This window comes from Sminthopsis crassicaudata, chromosome 4, assembly GCF_048593235.1.
Source record: "Sminthopsis crassicaudata isolate SCR6 chromosome 4, ASM4859323v1, whole genome shotgun sequence".
NCBI lineage: Eukaryota > Metazoa > Chordata > Mammalia > Dasyuromorphia > Dasyuridae > Sminthopsis > Sminthopsis crassicaudata.
In genome coordinates this window covers 195,259,419-195,274,898 of record NC_133620.1, presented here as the reverse complement: position 1 = coordinate 195,274,898, position 15,480 = coordinate 195,259,419, and the positions used below count along the sequence as shown (strand labels likewise).

Genomic DNA, 15,480 nt, shown 5'->3' with positions numbered 1-15,480 from the left:
TAGAAATAGCTGGTGAATTTAACATGAAATTTCATGTTTGAATGCCCAAAAAGAACCATCATTCTTGGAAATCCTTCTCTTGTGACCCTCTAATTATAGAGCTATTAATTTCCCAGAGAATGTTTCGTACCCTTGTTAGAAATAGAAAAATCACTGAGATTTTTAATTTAATCTTAGTGAAAAATTAATTTCATTTGAGACATCCAACTCACCTAAAAGCCAAAAATAAAAATCACATAAGCACCAAATGTCACATCAAGAACCTGTGATTTCATCATTAATACTCAAACTCCCAGTGTTTGTCTAACTTAAAAGCTTCCTGCGTCTCAGATTGAATATAATCAATCAGGTCTGAATTTGGGTCTTTCTGACTCCAATCTAGCACTTTCTTCTTGTCAACCCATTTGGCCTGTCTTTAATTCCACAATCAAATCATAAAAGCCAATTAATTCAACATGTGAATTTATTTTAAGTCAATTGGGTCATGATTACAGATTGATTTACCATTGTCTTCACCGAAAACAAAATTAAAATTCAAAATACAGCAATCTGCCTATGCAACAAACAACTGTAAAGTACAAGATCTCATGGGAAAGAAAACATTTGTTTGAATTGGCTTTAGGAACAAAACCAAAGTCTGAAAAGGTCACTGCGTATCTTATAAATTAAAAAAAATTACAAAGTATTGATGACTCAAGAAAATACCAAACCATTACATGGAGAGAGAAATGGATTTTAGAAAGGCAAAGCTCTATACTAAGAGCTATTTTGTAAACTAACTTTTGCACAGTTTCTTAATAATCAAAGCAGTACCCAGAATAAGAATTCAAGTCCTTCAAACCAAACTAGTTTTATTAAGCTGCTACATTTAGCACTGATAAATTATGTGGCAAAGCCAAAATTTTTAGGCAAGAGTTTTAAGAGGTTTTAGACATAACAAGGACCCATGGTTCCTGCTAATTTTTACTCCCTTCTCCAGTGTACACATGGAATTGTATCACATTTTCTTATCAAGTCTAATAGCACTTATATAAAATTCTGACACTCGTGGATCCCAAAATCCAGGTTTTTTCAATGTATTTGTTTCCACTCATGACAACAAAGCCATAATTTAGTCAGGTAAACCATTCTAACTTTTCCCTTCAAAAAAATCTTTGAAACCAGAAATTTGAAACAATTAAGGCACTTGATCAAGTTAGGCATACAAATGTGCAAGTAAAACAAACATCTGTACCAGCAAGTAACACAGAAAACAGTAAAACTTCATTTTAAAACCTTTAATGTAATTCCATTAATTGGAGCAAGGGTTTTCAGTTGTTCTACCACCCCCAACAAAAAAATTAATCAATGTAATACCATCTGCTGCTGCAGGTAATGCTAGAAATAAGCCACCAAGGACCAAATGACAAATGTAAGAATGAACTAGGAAAAAAACTCCAACCTATTTTAAGCCTCTTATTGGCTAAATACAATTATCAATGGAGAAAAAAGACTGTAAGGAAAACCATTATTAAAAACACTCATTTGTTCCGAGATTGAAAAAATTAGTATTTGATAAAAGATGTATTCTAAAGTGTATGCGTTTCCTTACAGGTACAAGGATTTAAAAAAATAATCTTAAAGGAAATCACCACGAAAATAATTTTAAGACTTACAGGAATTTGCTCCAACAGAAAAAAACTGTTATTTCCTGAAATTTCACCAATCATACCTGCTATCTGAAAACTCTGATTGTCTTTTTTTTAATAAGGAATGAACTTGAAAATGATTCCCAAACTTTAGTACTTGTTTCCTCTTTGCCTTATAAAGCAAATTGAAAATTTCTATGAAAGCTTAATTGGAATGCTTAAAAGGTACAGCGGCTACATGCAATGAACTTTTATTAAATAAATGGAAAGCAAGTTATGCCTAATATATTCCTGAAATTATCCGGTACCTTTAAAAATAAAATCTCATCAAAATATTTTAGCAGATACACACAAAAATATTGAAGAATTTTAACTTATGAATGTTTTTAACTTCCTAGAACATTCCTTAAGTTTCAAAAATAAGTAGCTGAGACTTATAAATTACATAATAGTATGTTGTTGAGTTTCTACCAAATTTGAGTATGCATTACTGATCAGAAAGTTAAGCCCAAATTACCTTTCTTAATGAGAAAATGAAAAATCACATAAACATTTAAAGTTACACCACCTTGTTTTTGTCTTGTCTTTAAGGCACTGTTATTTGTTTTCCCAATGATAAGGTGCTTTTAAAGAAAGGACAATACCTGCTACATATTTATGGTTTGTACCCTTTGCATTAAATCTGGAATGTAACTTCCTGCATTGTCATCTTATTTCTAATGTAGAAAAAAAAAAAAATACAGGTTTGTCGAGCACTAAATTCCACTTCAAGGATATACAGTAAGAGTATTATTTCCCCACAATTAACTCTACTTTTGAACCAATAGTCAAAAATCCATCAACTCATCATTTGGCACATTCTTTTCACAATTTAGTCTATAAACATACATCCTGAGTGAAAATGGGAATAATGCAGCTTTAAAATGACTAAATTTAAATCGCTAACAGTTATGAAGCTGTCAGCTCAGGACAGTGAATCCACCAATTTTTTATTTTATTAAAAAAATCTATATTAGGGATGTTATGGTAAGAGGAAAAAAAAAAAATCCCACAGCAGCAGCCACTTAAAATAAGATAGCCACAAGGATTCATGCAGAATATTTTAAGTTTTCCTGTAAAGTACAAGTGATTGAATTGCTTTTTCTTCAAGGAAGATGTTCCAAAATACCCTACTATGAATCCTTTGGAGATTTAAAGATTTTGAAACACTGTCTTCCATGTAGGACATCTCAAAAGATAATATTTTGGTTTCAATAAACTACACACATAAAACTACTAGTCCATGTTATAATGTCGTGTCTTAAAGAGTATGGTAGTTTCGTTCTTTGGACTTGCAGAATTTATAGAGAAAGAAAACTACAGCCTGTACACTCAGAACAAGAACAATTCCTCCAATGAAACTAGCTGCATCAAAAGTAGATTTTCTTGTAGAAGGGGTAGGAATCACAGTAGTATTCGGTACACCTGTTAAGTGAAATAGAAAAGAAGTAAATAATTTTAATGGAAAATTTTTTTGAGACTTTCACACAACTTTCTCTTCAAACCTACTATAACTTGTTTTTAACCAAACCTATTACAGCATTTTGCCACTAATGAGACACTTAGCAGGTCAGGTCAACTATTTCAACCTCCCTCCCAAAAGCAGCTTTGTAATGCAAGAAAAAAAATAATCATATCTACATTGATTTGACTCAATTATATTAAATAAATTTTACTAGGTTATCAGATAAGTAAATTAAAATGAATTTTCAATTATTTTACTGTTAAAAGTGAGAAGTCTATAGCTAATGTTAATTTAAGTACTTGCAAATTCTATTTACATCGAATATTTTGTGATAGAAAAACTTATGAGAACTTAAAATTTTACTTTCTCATTACCTAAAAAAAAACTGTTTCCCTTGGTCTGCCAAAAAATAAGCTGACATATAGAGAACAGTCGTGAAAAAATACATAGATGGTTTAAAATTTATACTTTGAGGTCCTTTTCACAACATTTACCTGGAAATTAAGGCCACTGGTAAAAGAGATCCCATCCTCAGCTACTATAATGAATGCTACTTTTATACCAACGATTGCTTTATTTAAACTTTATTTTAAAAACAATTTTTGCAATTTAAAAAATTTGGTTATTGCTCTATTATGACATCTAGATTTTAAATTGATGGCATGATAGTTGAGGTCCTTCTGTTAAAGACAGAACTTTCATTTGGTTTTGAAGAAGACAGAAGTAATGTTCAGTAAAGAAACTATAGACTCACAACAAATTTTGTTAAGTCAAGTCAAAACATTTATGTTCCTCTAACATTTTAAAGTTTCCCAGGCAGAATGTTACATAGTAACACAAAGCTTTGTAGCGGCCTTAATTTAATATATTGCACACACTCTGACTCACTGGAAAAAAAAAAAAAAAAAAAGAAAATAATCATTTCTCCTTTTAGTTTCAATGATTATCATCTCAATAAGAAAGAAAAGAATGTATTTATTGTTGAGTTTTTAATAGTCAAAATGAGATAAGATTAAAAAACTCATTTCTGAAACTTTAAAATTACTACAATTATATATTAACCACAAAATTCTACAATAGGGACTATTATAATACGATTATTCTGGAGAATATCGAATTTAATAGATCACTTGAACTGCCTGACAGTTATGACCAAGTAAAGACAAAGCTGTAGCAAAATCTATTGCACTAAGACTTTAACAATGTTGTTCTCCTGTTTCTCAAGGATGGAAGATAATGTTTAATTCCCAATCATAATAGGATATATTTGAAAAAAAGTCATTCATCCTATCTCATTCTTACCATTTAAACACTGAGTTAATTTACCTGATGTGACAATTGTGGTGACAGTTGGAACAGTTGAGACTGGAGGAGAAGGTTTAGCTGGATCAAAGAAAAAGTAAAATTTTAAAATTAGCTGTCCCAAAATGTCACAAAACAACCCAAACTTTGGATCAAAAGTCATTAATTGAAAAATATTTCTTGGCTCAGGTGCTGAGAACTCAGTTGTTAAATTATGGCCAGACATCAATGATCAATATATATTTCCTTTTTGAAAAGAGTCAACGATAGCATTAGCATTCCAGCCTCCTCTGCTTCCTACTTTTATTATGGTATGTTATCAATATTTGTGTTGTTTGTATATTCATGTTCCCTCTTGTGTTTAACGGCCATAATTTCCTATTATGAAGGTTCCAAGGTATGAGGATATGTCTTTTGAGTCTAGTAGCATATGTTCAATTATCATTTGATGGTAAAGACAAGTCAACATTTATCACAAGACTACTCTGAGTCAGGCACTGTGCTAAGGGATATAAAGAAAGGCCAAAGATAGCCCCCACTCCTGAGGATCTCACAGGAGAAAATATACAAACAACTATCTACAAACAAGATCTGTCCTGGATAAATTAGAGGTAATCTCATGTGGGAAGGGACATTAAGGAGAATGGGAAAGGGCTTCCTGTAGATGATAAGACTTCAAATTAGACTCAAAGGAAGCCAGAAACAGAGATGAAGAGGGAAAGAATTCCAGGCATGGGGTAAGGGAGAGACAGCTAGTAACAACACAGCCAAGAGATGGAATTTCATATGCCAGAGAAACAAGAAGACCAGTGTCCCTAAATTGTATGTATTACAAAAAGAAAAAGAAGGTATTAAGAAGACTGGAACTGTAGGCCAGAGTCAGATTGCTAATAGCTTTATTAAGAAAAAAGGATCCCTGAAGTCAGGAGGACCCGAGTTCAAATCTGGTCTCAAGACACATTTCCTAGCTGTGTGACCCTGGCCAAGTCACTTAACCCCAAATGCCTCAGCCAAAAAAAAGAAAAATTAAGAGAGAGAGAGAGAGACAGAGAAAGAAAGAGAGAAAGAAAGAAATTAAGAAAGAAGGAAAGAAGGAAAGAAGGAAAGAAGGAAAGAAGGAAAGAAGGAAAGAAGGAAAGAAGGAAAGAAGGAAAGAAGGAAAGAAGGAAAGAAGGAAAGAAGGAAAGAAGGAAAGAAGGAAAGAAAGAAAGAAAGAAAGAAAGAAAGAAAGAAAGAAAGAAAGAAAGAAAGAAAGAAAGAAAGAAAGAAAGAAAGAAAGAAAGAAAGAAAGAAAGAAAGAAGGAAAGAAGGAAGGAAAGAAAGGAAGGAAAGAAAGGAAGGAAGGAAAGGAAGGAAGGAAAGAAAGGAAGGAAGGAAGGAAGGAAGGAAGGAAGGAAGGAAGGAAGGAAGGAAGGAAGGAAGGAAGGAAGGAAGGAAGGAAGGAAGGAAGGAAGGAAGGAAGGAAGGAAGGAAGGAAGGAAGGAAGGAAGGAAGGAAGGAAGGAAGGAAGGAAGGAAGGAAGGAAGGAAGGAAGGAAGGAAAGGAAAGGAAGGAAAGGAAGGAAAGGAAGGAAAGGAAGGAAAGGAAGGAAGGAAGGAAGGAAGGAAGGAAGGAAGGAAGGAAGGAAGGAAGGAAGGAAGGAAGGAAGGAAGGAAGGAAGGAAGGAAGGAAGGAAGGAAGGAAGGAAGGAAGGAAGGAAGGAAGGAAGGAAGGAAGGAAGGAAGGAAGGAAGGAAGGAAGGAAGGAAGGAAGGAAGGAAGGAGAGAAAATGAATTAATGAATGCAGAGAGGAGGAGTATCAAAATAGACTTTTTAATAAGATTAACCTGACAGCTGAATTGTGGCTGGACCACAGTAGGGAGAGAGCTGAGACAAGGGGACAACACAGTCTAGACCCAAGGAGAGCCTGCACAGAGCACTGGCAGTGTTCATGGAGAGAAGCATTTACAGATGATAGTGTCAGAGCAGCCTCCATGGGACTTGGGACCCGGGGACAGAGAATATGGGCTGAAGGCAACACTTAAGATTGCAAGCCTAGGTGACCAGGAGGGATGGCAATGCGATCAACTCTAAGCAGGAAGGACAGGAAGGTTTGAGAAGAAAGGACGAGCTCAGTTTTGGACACACTGAGTTTACAAATGGTGGCTGGTGACAGGAGGGGAGGAGGAGGACACATTAGATCTGAGACTCATCTTAAGCAGAGGCGATACTTGAATCCCCAGGAGCTGTTAAGATGGCTGAGTGAAACAGTATTAGAAGGAGAGGAGAGGGAACTGAAGAACTCCTACGGTCGTCGGGCATGACATGGACCAAGACTCAGCAAAGGAGTCTCAGAAGCACCAGACACAAAAGAGAATCACGAGAGAACATTACCACGAAAATCCAGAGAAATTAGAGAAATGCCTATCAAGCAGAATAGAGTGACCGACACTGTCAAGGGCAGCAAAACCAAGAGTGTGAAAAGGCAATCAGAGCTGGAATTGAGAGCTCACTGACAACTTTAAAGCCAGTGGGTTTAGTTGAAAGAAGTCAGAAGCCAGACTACAGATTCTATGACCAAATAATTTATCACTTTATTGCAAAGTGGAAAAGAGCCATTCCAAACTTAGGTAGATTATACAGCATGTTGCAAGGACCAGATATATTCATTTGATATTTAAAAAAAAACAAAAAACTTCTTAAATGCCTACTATGTAACGACTAACTGTGCTATAAACGAAATACAAAGATTAAAAGATGACTGCTCCTATCCCCTAAGGAGCATATTATTTTCTATCCAATAGAAATGTTTTTCTGCTCAAATTTATTATGCCTCATTGTTGTAAGCAGATGCTAAAAGATTTCTTAAAAGCTGAGCCTGCAAAGCACAATGTGTAAGAAAATTCCTGTATCTACTAAAAAGACTAGAGAATCTTTGCTAAAATTCATTTGCAGCTTAACACCAATTAATAAAATGCTTTCAACCATAATAATTTATGTATATCTAAGGGGCTGCAATTTGTATTGGAGAAATAATAATCCATACCAACAAAATTACGTACTTGCAACTATTAAGATATGACTGATTGACCTTTGCTTTATAATTTTAAATTAAATCTAGGATTTTTCAAATATTAAAATACTAGGAAGTTATAACAAAACCTGGAAATTCCATACTAGTAAATAGTTATTTATCTTAAATTACCTGAAGAATTAGTTGGAGCTGGACTGGTAGTTGGTTCCACTGAAAACAAAAGCAGAAACAAAACATCAACAAAATTATATAAAAGTTATTCAAAATATTATGATCTAAACTAGTGGATCCTTTAATTTTAAGCACTACTATCAAAGCTACCCTGACAGAATAATTGAAAATAGTCATTCAAAGTGTGCTCATTCCATAAGCCTTTTGGTTTATTTGTGAAGCTTAGCAAACTATTTCAGTGAGAAAGTAAGATTATGCCTTGTTAATTTATCCTGGCTCTATAGAAACTTTATAAACCCAACACATGAAAAACGAGATCAATGATTACATTAGTTTCAAAATAACAATACAGAAGGTGCTACTTAAATATTTAACTGGTAGTAAAAAAAAAAAAAAAAAAAAAAAAAAAAAAACCCACAAAAAAACAAAAACAAAAACAACTTACTGAAACCTTGCTATGCCACTTCATATGCAATACATAAAATCTCCTGATCCTTACAACCACCGTGTGAGATAAAGCAGGAGTACTAATGATGCCAAAATTCCCTCCATTGATCTAAATTAATAATTCACATGCAACTTACACTCTTTTAGAGTTTCAATGTTAGACACTGAATATTTTAAATGAATTGCCCCTGATCACATATAAGAAGTAGGATTTGAACCCATAGTCTTCTTGACTGTAGTAAAGTTAATCCTACCTATTACTTTACAATGTCTCTTGGGTAGAATAGGTCCACTTATCTTATAGATGACTAAACTGAGACTAAATTCAAGTGACTTTTCCAAAGGCAACATATCAAAAAGTTAAAGTCATTATTTAGACAAAGAATTTAGTCTTAACTCTTATACCATATCAGAATTGATTCCATTTTGAAAAAACTTGTCTTTATTTAAGCTAACAGCCTTAACCTCATCCACCTGTCCCCTGCTATTTTGAACAGTAATGAACATACTAAAACCAAATTTAGTTACCAGTTACTTACCTAAACAGTTACTTGAGATGTTAACTACAGTACAATTTGGAGTTGTTGCATTTTCTGAACAGTAGCCACCATCTAATGAAGAAATACAAATTGAAATAAGTACTTTGAAACCAAGATTTTATATTTTATATAAAATTTATATATCCCATCAGATAATTTTTAACCAACCATTTTATATCCACCAGAAAGAGTGCTCAGAATAGATGCCTAGTGAAATGACATCAATATTGGCCAAGGCAAAAAGGAAAACGACCGATATCTCCTGACAACTGAGCATCAAAAACACTTAAGACCTATACACAAGCATAGTAGTCCCCCTCATGACTATAATCCTCTTTCATGTTGTCCTGGAGGAATAGCAGATAAATTTCTAGCCAAGGAAGTATCCATATCACTCCCAACCTTATTCTTACCAAGACTATATTATTTAATATCAAAAAATCACCACCCCATCCCTATTTCCACATATCTGAGCATCTTTAAAAAAAAAACAAAAAAAAAACTTCTTGTACCAGCCACCTAGCACAGTGGATAGAGCACCAGCCCTGAAGTCAGGAGGACCTGAGTTCAAATCTGACCTCAGACACATAACACTTCCTAGCTGTGTGATGATACTGGGCAAGTCACTTAACCCAATTGCCTCAGCAAAAATAAATATATAACCTCCTTTTAACTCTATCTTAAAATTAGCACAACACTAAGAGAATTTAGAGAATATTATATTTCATTAAATCAGCTAATACACCATATTAATAGTAGCTTTCTTTTAATTTTTAGAGGCTAATTAAAAGTTAACAGAATTTTCATTTAATTATTACCATTCATAATCCAAAATATGTTTAAAATGATTGTACATATATAACCTATATCAGATTGCTTGCTACCTTGAAAGGTAGGGAGGTAAAGGGAAAGAGAGAAAAAAGAATTTGGAAGTCAAATCTTACAAAAATGAATGTTGAAAAATATCTTTACATGTAATTGGGAAAATAAATTATTGAAATTTTTAAAAAATTAAAAATCTAAAACATGGAAGAAAAATAAAACTATTTTTCCTAATTCCCTAAAGAATCTTGAAACTAAATGGGGCCTATAAAAATTATATTACCTCCCCTCAACCCATAGTTATACCCATCTTCCTTGAATAGTCTGATTCTATCTTCAGATAACTGTGGAAAACACTTCACACCTCTTGGACTTCAGCTTCCTCATCAGTAACTAATGTTCTTTATCTTTAAGACCCTTTCAGTACTAATGTGCTATGTAAAAAGACTCTATAACTTTCCCTGGGGCCATCTTAGTATTTTTTTTAATTCTAAAGGTCAAGAAGTTTTTCCTTAATTCTACCAAAATTTTTCTTGCTTTACAAGCCTATAAAACCTTCTAAATAAAATAATCCATGAAAGCAAAACAAGGAAAGTTAATTCTTCAGACCTCAAACATAGCACTATAAAAATACAAAGTCTCCAAAAATAGAACATTTTAAAGCAAGAGGGTCAATCTCTTGAACTTGCATTTAAAAAAAAAAAAAAATTGATAGCTGCTTGCTTTTCAATATAATTCGTTTCCTTTGTAATTTTATGTATTTTTTAGAGGTCTAGAAGTTCTTGACTAGTCCACAAGATAAAAAAAATATCATTCTCTAGAGTGATCTCTTTACATAGACTTCATTTCTGATTATCAGTAATATTTTTTCAGTGGCATATGAACTCTGTATATTTCTTTATCTTACTGTTTATTTGACACAAGCTGAGATGCTTACCATTACAAACTGTCCAAAAGCATGTGGTATTTTTGCTCTCAACACAGGAAGTGCAGTTAGTGTGTACTTCACAGCTTTCTGAAATAAAATATTTAAATCAACAACTCAATTTTTATTCTTAATGTACCAGTTTTACTTATCATCTTTCCAAAATAACATGCGACAGCAAAAAAAAAGAAGTTATTTACTTGGTGCTACAAACTCTGTAATAGTAAGGATTTATTGGAAGGGGAAATTAAAAGATAATATGAATTTTTAACAGAAGTCAAACTTTGTCAAGTCATCTCTAAGAAAGATCCTTTTATAAAAAAAAGCAGAGTAGTGGAAGTTTTATTCACATTATTTTATAATACTTTTCAAAATAAAATCATCTTTTTCCCCAAAAAAGGAACCATTTTTCAAATAGATACATAAAATCCCAGGATAATCAGGAGGCATTTCATGATACAATAATGTTCATAGTCCTTGCTTTCTGTTCTATCCTATACAGGCTGAAGAAATTCAAACAGAAACCAGGTCTACTAAACCAAGTACCTTCTCCCTGTCCATACTGATTTAGAAAACCTTATATTAACATTATGTTTTTATTAAATATTAAATTTATTAAATATTTCCAAAATACACTTTAATTTGGCTCAACAGCACTATAGTGTTTGACACTTGTTTTAAAATAATGTGTTCATGCTCTTAATTCTGCTATAGAATTTTATTTTAAATCTTCAAATATCTTTGGAAACTACTGCCATGGAAGACTAAGGGTTAGAACAATAATTTGTAATGTTTAATATTAACAGTTTTCAATACCCAAAGAAGCTTTCATGAACATCTGTCTACATTTTTTCTTTATTTTATTCTGAAAGTCATTCACATTTTAAATTTAAGAAAAATTATTAACAAGACAAATATATTAAAGAATTTTATGTATAATAAAATAAAAGTTCTTAAATCAACTTAATTCACCTGACAGTAAATTAAGAACTCTTCCACTTCACGTTACTTCTTGAATTAACATCCTACCATAGCAGAGTTTTAGAGGGGGAAAGTATTAGATTTGGAGTCACAAGATTTCACATTCCAAAACTGCTATTTAATTTTTCTGTGACTTTGGGCAAGTGACTTCATCTCTGTCTCAGCTATCTCACCTCTAAAATGAGAAAGCTGAAGTGGGTTATCTCAAAGATTTTTCCGAGTCTTATATCCTGTGATTAACTACTTTTACGTGGTTTCATAACTTAGCTATATTAAGAGGAAAACAAAACAAACAAACAAACAAAAAAAAAAAAACAAGAGGAAAGAAGAACAATTATGGTTTGGGATCCAACGTTATTTATACAGAATAGGCAAACTTAGCTCCCCAAATTTAAATATCCATTTAGTGGTTTCTAGAAATGGAAACTAAACTCAATCTCTGCACATCCAAGTTACATGCTTGAGCCTCATTTTTAAAGGTAATGAACTTGGTGCTTCCAAACTTTTCTGAAAAAGTGCTCTTAACAATTTGGTGTTAATAATTTAACAATTAATGGCCACATGCCTTCCAGAAAAGGGAGTTACGCTGGGCACTTTTCTTTCTTAGTTTCTGATTTTGGGAAGTCCACTTCCTGCATATGTAAATCTGGAAAACACCCTTAAAACCAAGGCAGAGTGAGGCAGACTCCCGCGAACTCGTACATCACGGTTAGTATTCTGGAGCAGACTCTCACGCTCCACGAACAGTCTCACCTTTTTCCTCCAGATCACTCAATCAGCATTTACTGAGCCAGGCAGAGCTAAATGCCCGGAATACCGAGACACATTTTAGACCGTAATCCCACCCTCACCCCCTTTCGTCCCTCAGCGAGCTCCAAAAATCTCAGCAGGGGCAGCCTCCTGATCTACACCAGGTACCAAAACAAAAGCCGGGAGGATCAACTAGACGTGGTCTCCTCACCGTGGCAAGCCTCTGGGGCCAGAGCCCTTCTAGATCCGGTTACAGGACACGCTCGCTTTTCCCGGGCACTGACTCTCCCCAGGGAGGACACTCCCTAGCCAGCCAAGTCCTCCTCTACAAGGAGGGAGACTCGCGTTTTACGCTGACTCGGGAAGGACTTACGTCCCACCACCTGGGACTCCGCCGAGGGGCGGGGGAAGAGAAATGGGCTCGGCCCCCTCGCAAAGGCACGCGCAGAGCCCCTCGGGGGGGGGAGCCACGTCGGCCCCCAGGCCTCAGCAGAGAACAGGGCTTCAATCTCCATCAGGATAAAGTTAAATTTTGGAGTGAGTTAGGAACGGGTCACGGCGCCCAACCTTTCCGAGCCCGGACAAATATTTTTCGCATACTCGTCCTCCCTTTTTCTCCCAAAGTCCTGGTCCCCGGAACCGAGCGGACCAGAGATCCACTCCCCAGGATGATCCGCCATGTTGCCGGAAGAATTAACTACCCTCCGCCCCCACCCTCACCCCCGCCGGCCACACAGGCGCACGCGACCCAGCGCGCCAGCAGAAACCGCCGCCCCGCCCCCACCTGGTGCCGGAGGTCGGGTCGTGGGCTCCGTCTTGGGTTCGGGAGTGAGCGTCGTCTTGGGCTCGGGAGTGAGCGTCGTCTTGGGCTCGGGAGTGAGCGTCGTGTTTTCGGAAGGGTGACTGGTCGTGTTTTCGGGAGTGGATTTCGTCGTGGGCGGCGGTTGTGAAGATGCGGACTCAACAGTTAAGTTGGCCCTATGAAGAGAGTTTTCAGCCGCGCTCAGCACGCACAGCGCGGCCAGGCAGACGGCAGCGCCCCAGAAGAGCGGCCGGGAAGGCCCCCGTATTCCGTTCATGGCGCTGGAGCTCAGGAGACGGTCTGCCGCTGCGGAAGAAGCTCCGTCCCCCTGCGGCGCCGCCTCGGAGACTCCACTTCCCGCTGGCTCACCCCGGGGTCACGTGAGAGGCCGTGGGGGGCCTCGGCGCAAGGGGGCGGGGCGCGGGGCGGCCAACCAGGACCTGGCAGGGCGGGGCTCGGACGGGAAAGTTGGGGAGGTGTGGTAGAGATTGCTGGCGGGTGAGCCAGGGAGCCGTATGATCCGTGTCCTGAGGTCCAGTTGCCCTCTTTGTCCGTCCTGAGGTGACCACGCTTCCTCCAGTAATGGGGATTCGCGGCCCGTACTCCGCTGCCCACCTGGGCCCACGTGGCTTCTGAGGCTCCCGCCTTCCTCGTCCAGATCCGCCCCCTCCGAAGTTGAACCAACTTTAGCCCACGTGGGGCTACCGTGAAGTTTATAACCTAGTCTCTCTCCGCCCTCCTCCGGCCCCCAGCAGATCGGAGATTGCCAGCGGAACGAGCATCCTTTCCTGGGTCCCGGCTGGTTCGGCTGGGACTCCTCCCCTCCCTCCTTAGTGTCCTGCCCCGGGCGGGAAAACTGAGTCACGCCGCTGGCGGGGGGAAGGGCTGGTTGCTGGGTGTGAGTCAGGCCGAGCCCAAAATAGAAAGTGGGGACTCCACCTACCGCCCGCAGGCCTCTCGCGCCGCGCCCCACCGGAGCAAAGCAGCTTTGGCTCAGGGTTTCGGACAGGGCTGGCAACGCGCCCTCCCCCAGCCCTGCCCTCCTGATACAGGATGGTTCAAACTCCGTCAGAGAAGACTTTGTACATCTCCAGCTCATAGCGCAATTTCTGGCACGTAATAAAAGCTTAGGGGGTTGTTTTGGTTTTTTTTTTAAATTGTTGTTTTGTTTGGGCTGACGACGTAGTCATGCGAGGGTGGATTTGAACTCGGGCCTCCAAATCCAAACCCCTATAAAATTCTCGCAGAGGTGGTTGTTGCTGTTGTTTGTCCTTCGTTCTCTTAGAGGAGCATGACGTCAAGGAGGTGAAGCCATGATATGCAAGTGAATTCGATTTAAGAGAGGGAGGGCTGGGCAAGGTCACCTGCCTCACTCTCCCTCCAGAGTCATCTGAGTCTGTGGCAAGATACAGATCTGGAAGACTGGAGATGGCTCTGGAGCATTGAAGAAGAATCTTTCCTTTCACTTAGTCCAAAAAACCCAGCTTAGCTTCCAGACGTGATCCAACAGGAATCGAACTCCCTCCATCTAAGCAATTCGGTTCGGTTCCATTTTCCCGTCCCCTTCCCGTGTTTGGTATCTTAGATTCGGAGGGGGAGTCGCCCAGAAGAAAAGTGGAAAGGAGCGGTTCTGTCTTAAGCATGTGACCCTCTCTGAGCTTCAGTTTCCCGAAAGGTGAAATGTGAGATGCCTTGAACCGTAGGACCACCCCAATTCCTCCCTTAGGCTACACCTGTGCATTTAATGCTCTGCCTGGCTTGCATCCTGAGTGAGCGGCAGAGCAGGGATTTTAAAAGCCAATACAAGTAAGGTGTTGCTGTGCTTGTTTTAACTGTTTCCTTTTTCCTGACAGTTTGGGTTGTCAGATTCATTTCCAGTATCCTTTGTGGGTATTTTCAAGAATTATGTAACTCCTGCCATTTCAGAAGTCTTGTACTTAAGTTTGGAATTTTTCAATTTGCTTTCATTTATCTATCTTTAAAATATAATCTAGCTTCTTAATTTTGTTTCCAGTCCCTTTAAAGAAACCGTAACCATATTGATAGGAGCGAATATCCTTGCAACTTTAATGAATTCTTACGTTTCCTTCCTATATTTGAATACAACAGAACACATTGATTTGATCTTGGCAGACGAATATCTTCTTCTCTCCTTCTGGATCCCTCATTTTGATTTTCTCTATAAATGCAACTAACCTAAAACTCAGTTTTTTTAGCTTCTTTATGTCACTGTTAATTCATCCCCATCAAACCTAAATGGTAAAATATCCATGTTGTTTTCACATGAATTCTTAGCCAGTAGTGACTCATTCCTAAGTTTTGCAGTTGATTTTTAAAGTTGCAAGTGTAGGACTTTATTGCTTTTAGAATCTTAGATTTAGAACTGGAAGGAACCTGAGAGGTAATATAATGCAACCTCCTTAATTTACAGATGAGGAAAATGAAGCCAGGGAAACTGAAGAAATTTGGCTAGGAGATTTGAACCTCTATCCTTTGACTCTAAATCTTACTGTCTTTCCAGTGCCTGCTCATATATTTCATCATATCACATTTTAATCCATCACCTTCTCTCAGTCTTTTTGAATCCCATTCTGCT

At 37.5% G+C, this 15,480-nt stretch overlaps 1 protein-coding gene across 1 annotated transcript; it reads right to left on the bottom strand.

Annotated features, from left to right (window-relative positions):
- Nucleotides 1–1,262: 1,262 nt before the first annotated feature.
- Nucleotides 1,263–14,884, bottom strand: CD164 (CD164 molecule). The gene is made up of 6 exons (XM_074310138.1): nucleotides 12,867–14,884; nucleotides 10,364–10,441; nucleotides 8,605–8,676; nucleotides 7,619–7,657; nucleotides 4,459–4,515; nucleotides 1,263–3,092 (listed from the first exon to the last, which is right to left on the bottom strand). Exons 1-6 carry the CDS (start codon nucleotides 13,159–13,161, stop codon nucleotides 2,929–2,931), a joined length of 705 nt encoding a protein of 234 aa, XP_074166239.1. The 5' UTR covers nucleotides 13,162–14,884; the 3' UTR covers nucleotides 1,263–2,928.
- Nucleotides 14,885–15,480: the final 596 nt, after the last annotated feature.

Bases quoted from the DNA above. Each gene is read 5' to 3' on its own strand.
- CD164 (XM_074310138.1), bottom strand. From the start codon at position 13,161: ATGAACGGAATACGGGGGCCTTCCCGGCCGCTCTTCTGGGGCGCTGCC. The intron at 7,658-8,604 runs GTAAGTAACTGG...TTTTGTTTTCAG, and splicing joins CATCTCAAGTAACTGTTTAG to TGGAACCAACTACCAGTCCA. The intron at 4,516-7,618 runs GTAATTTAAGAT...TCTTTGATCCAG, and splicing joins AGCTCCAACTAATTCTTCAG to CTAAACCTTCTCCTCCAGTC.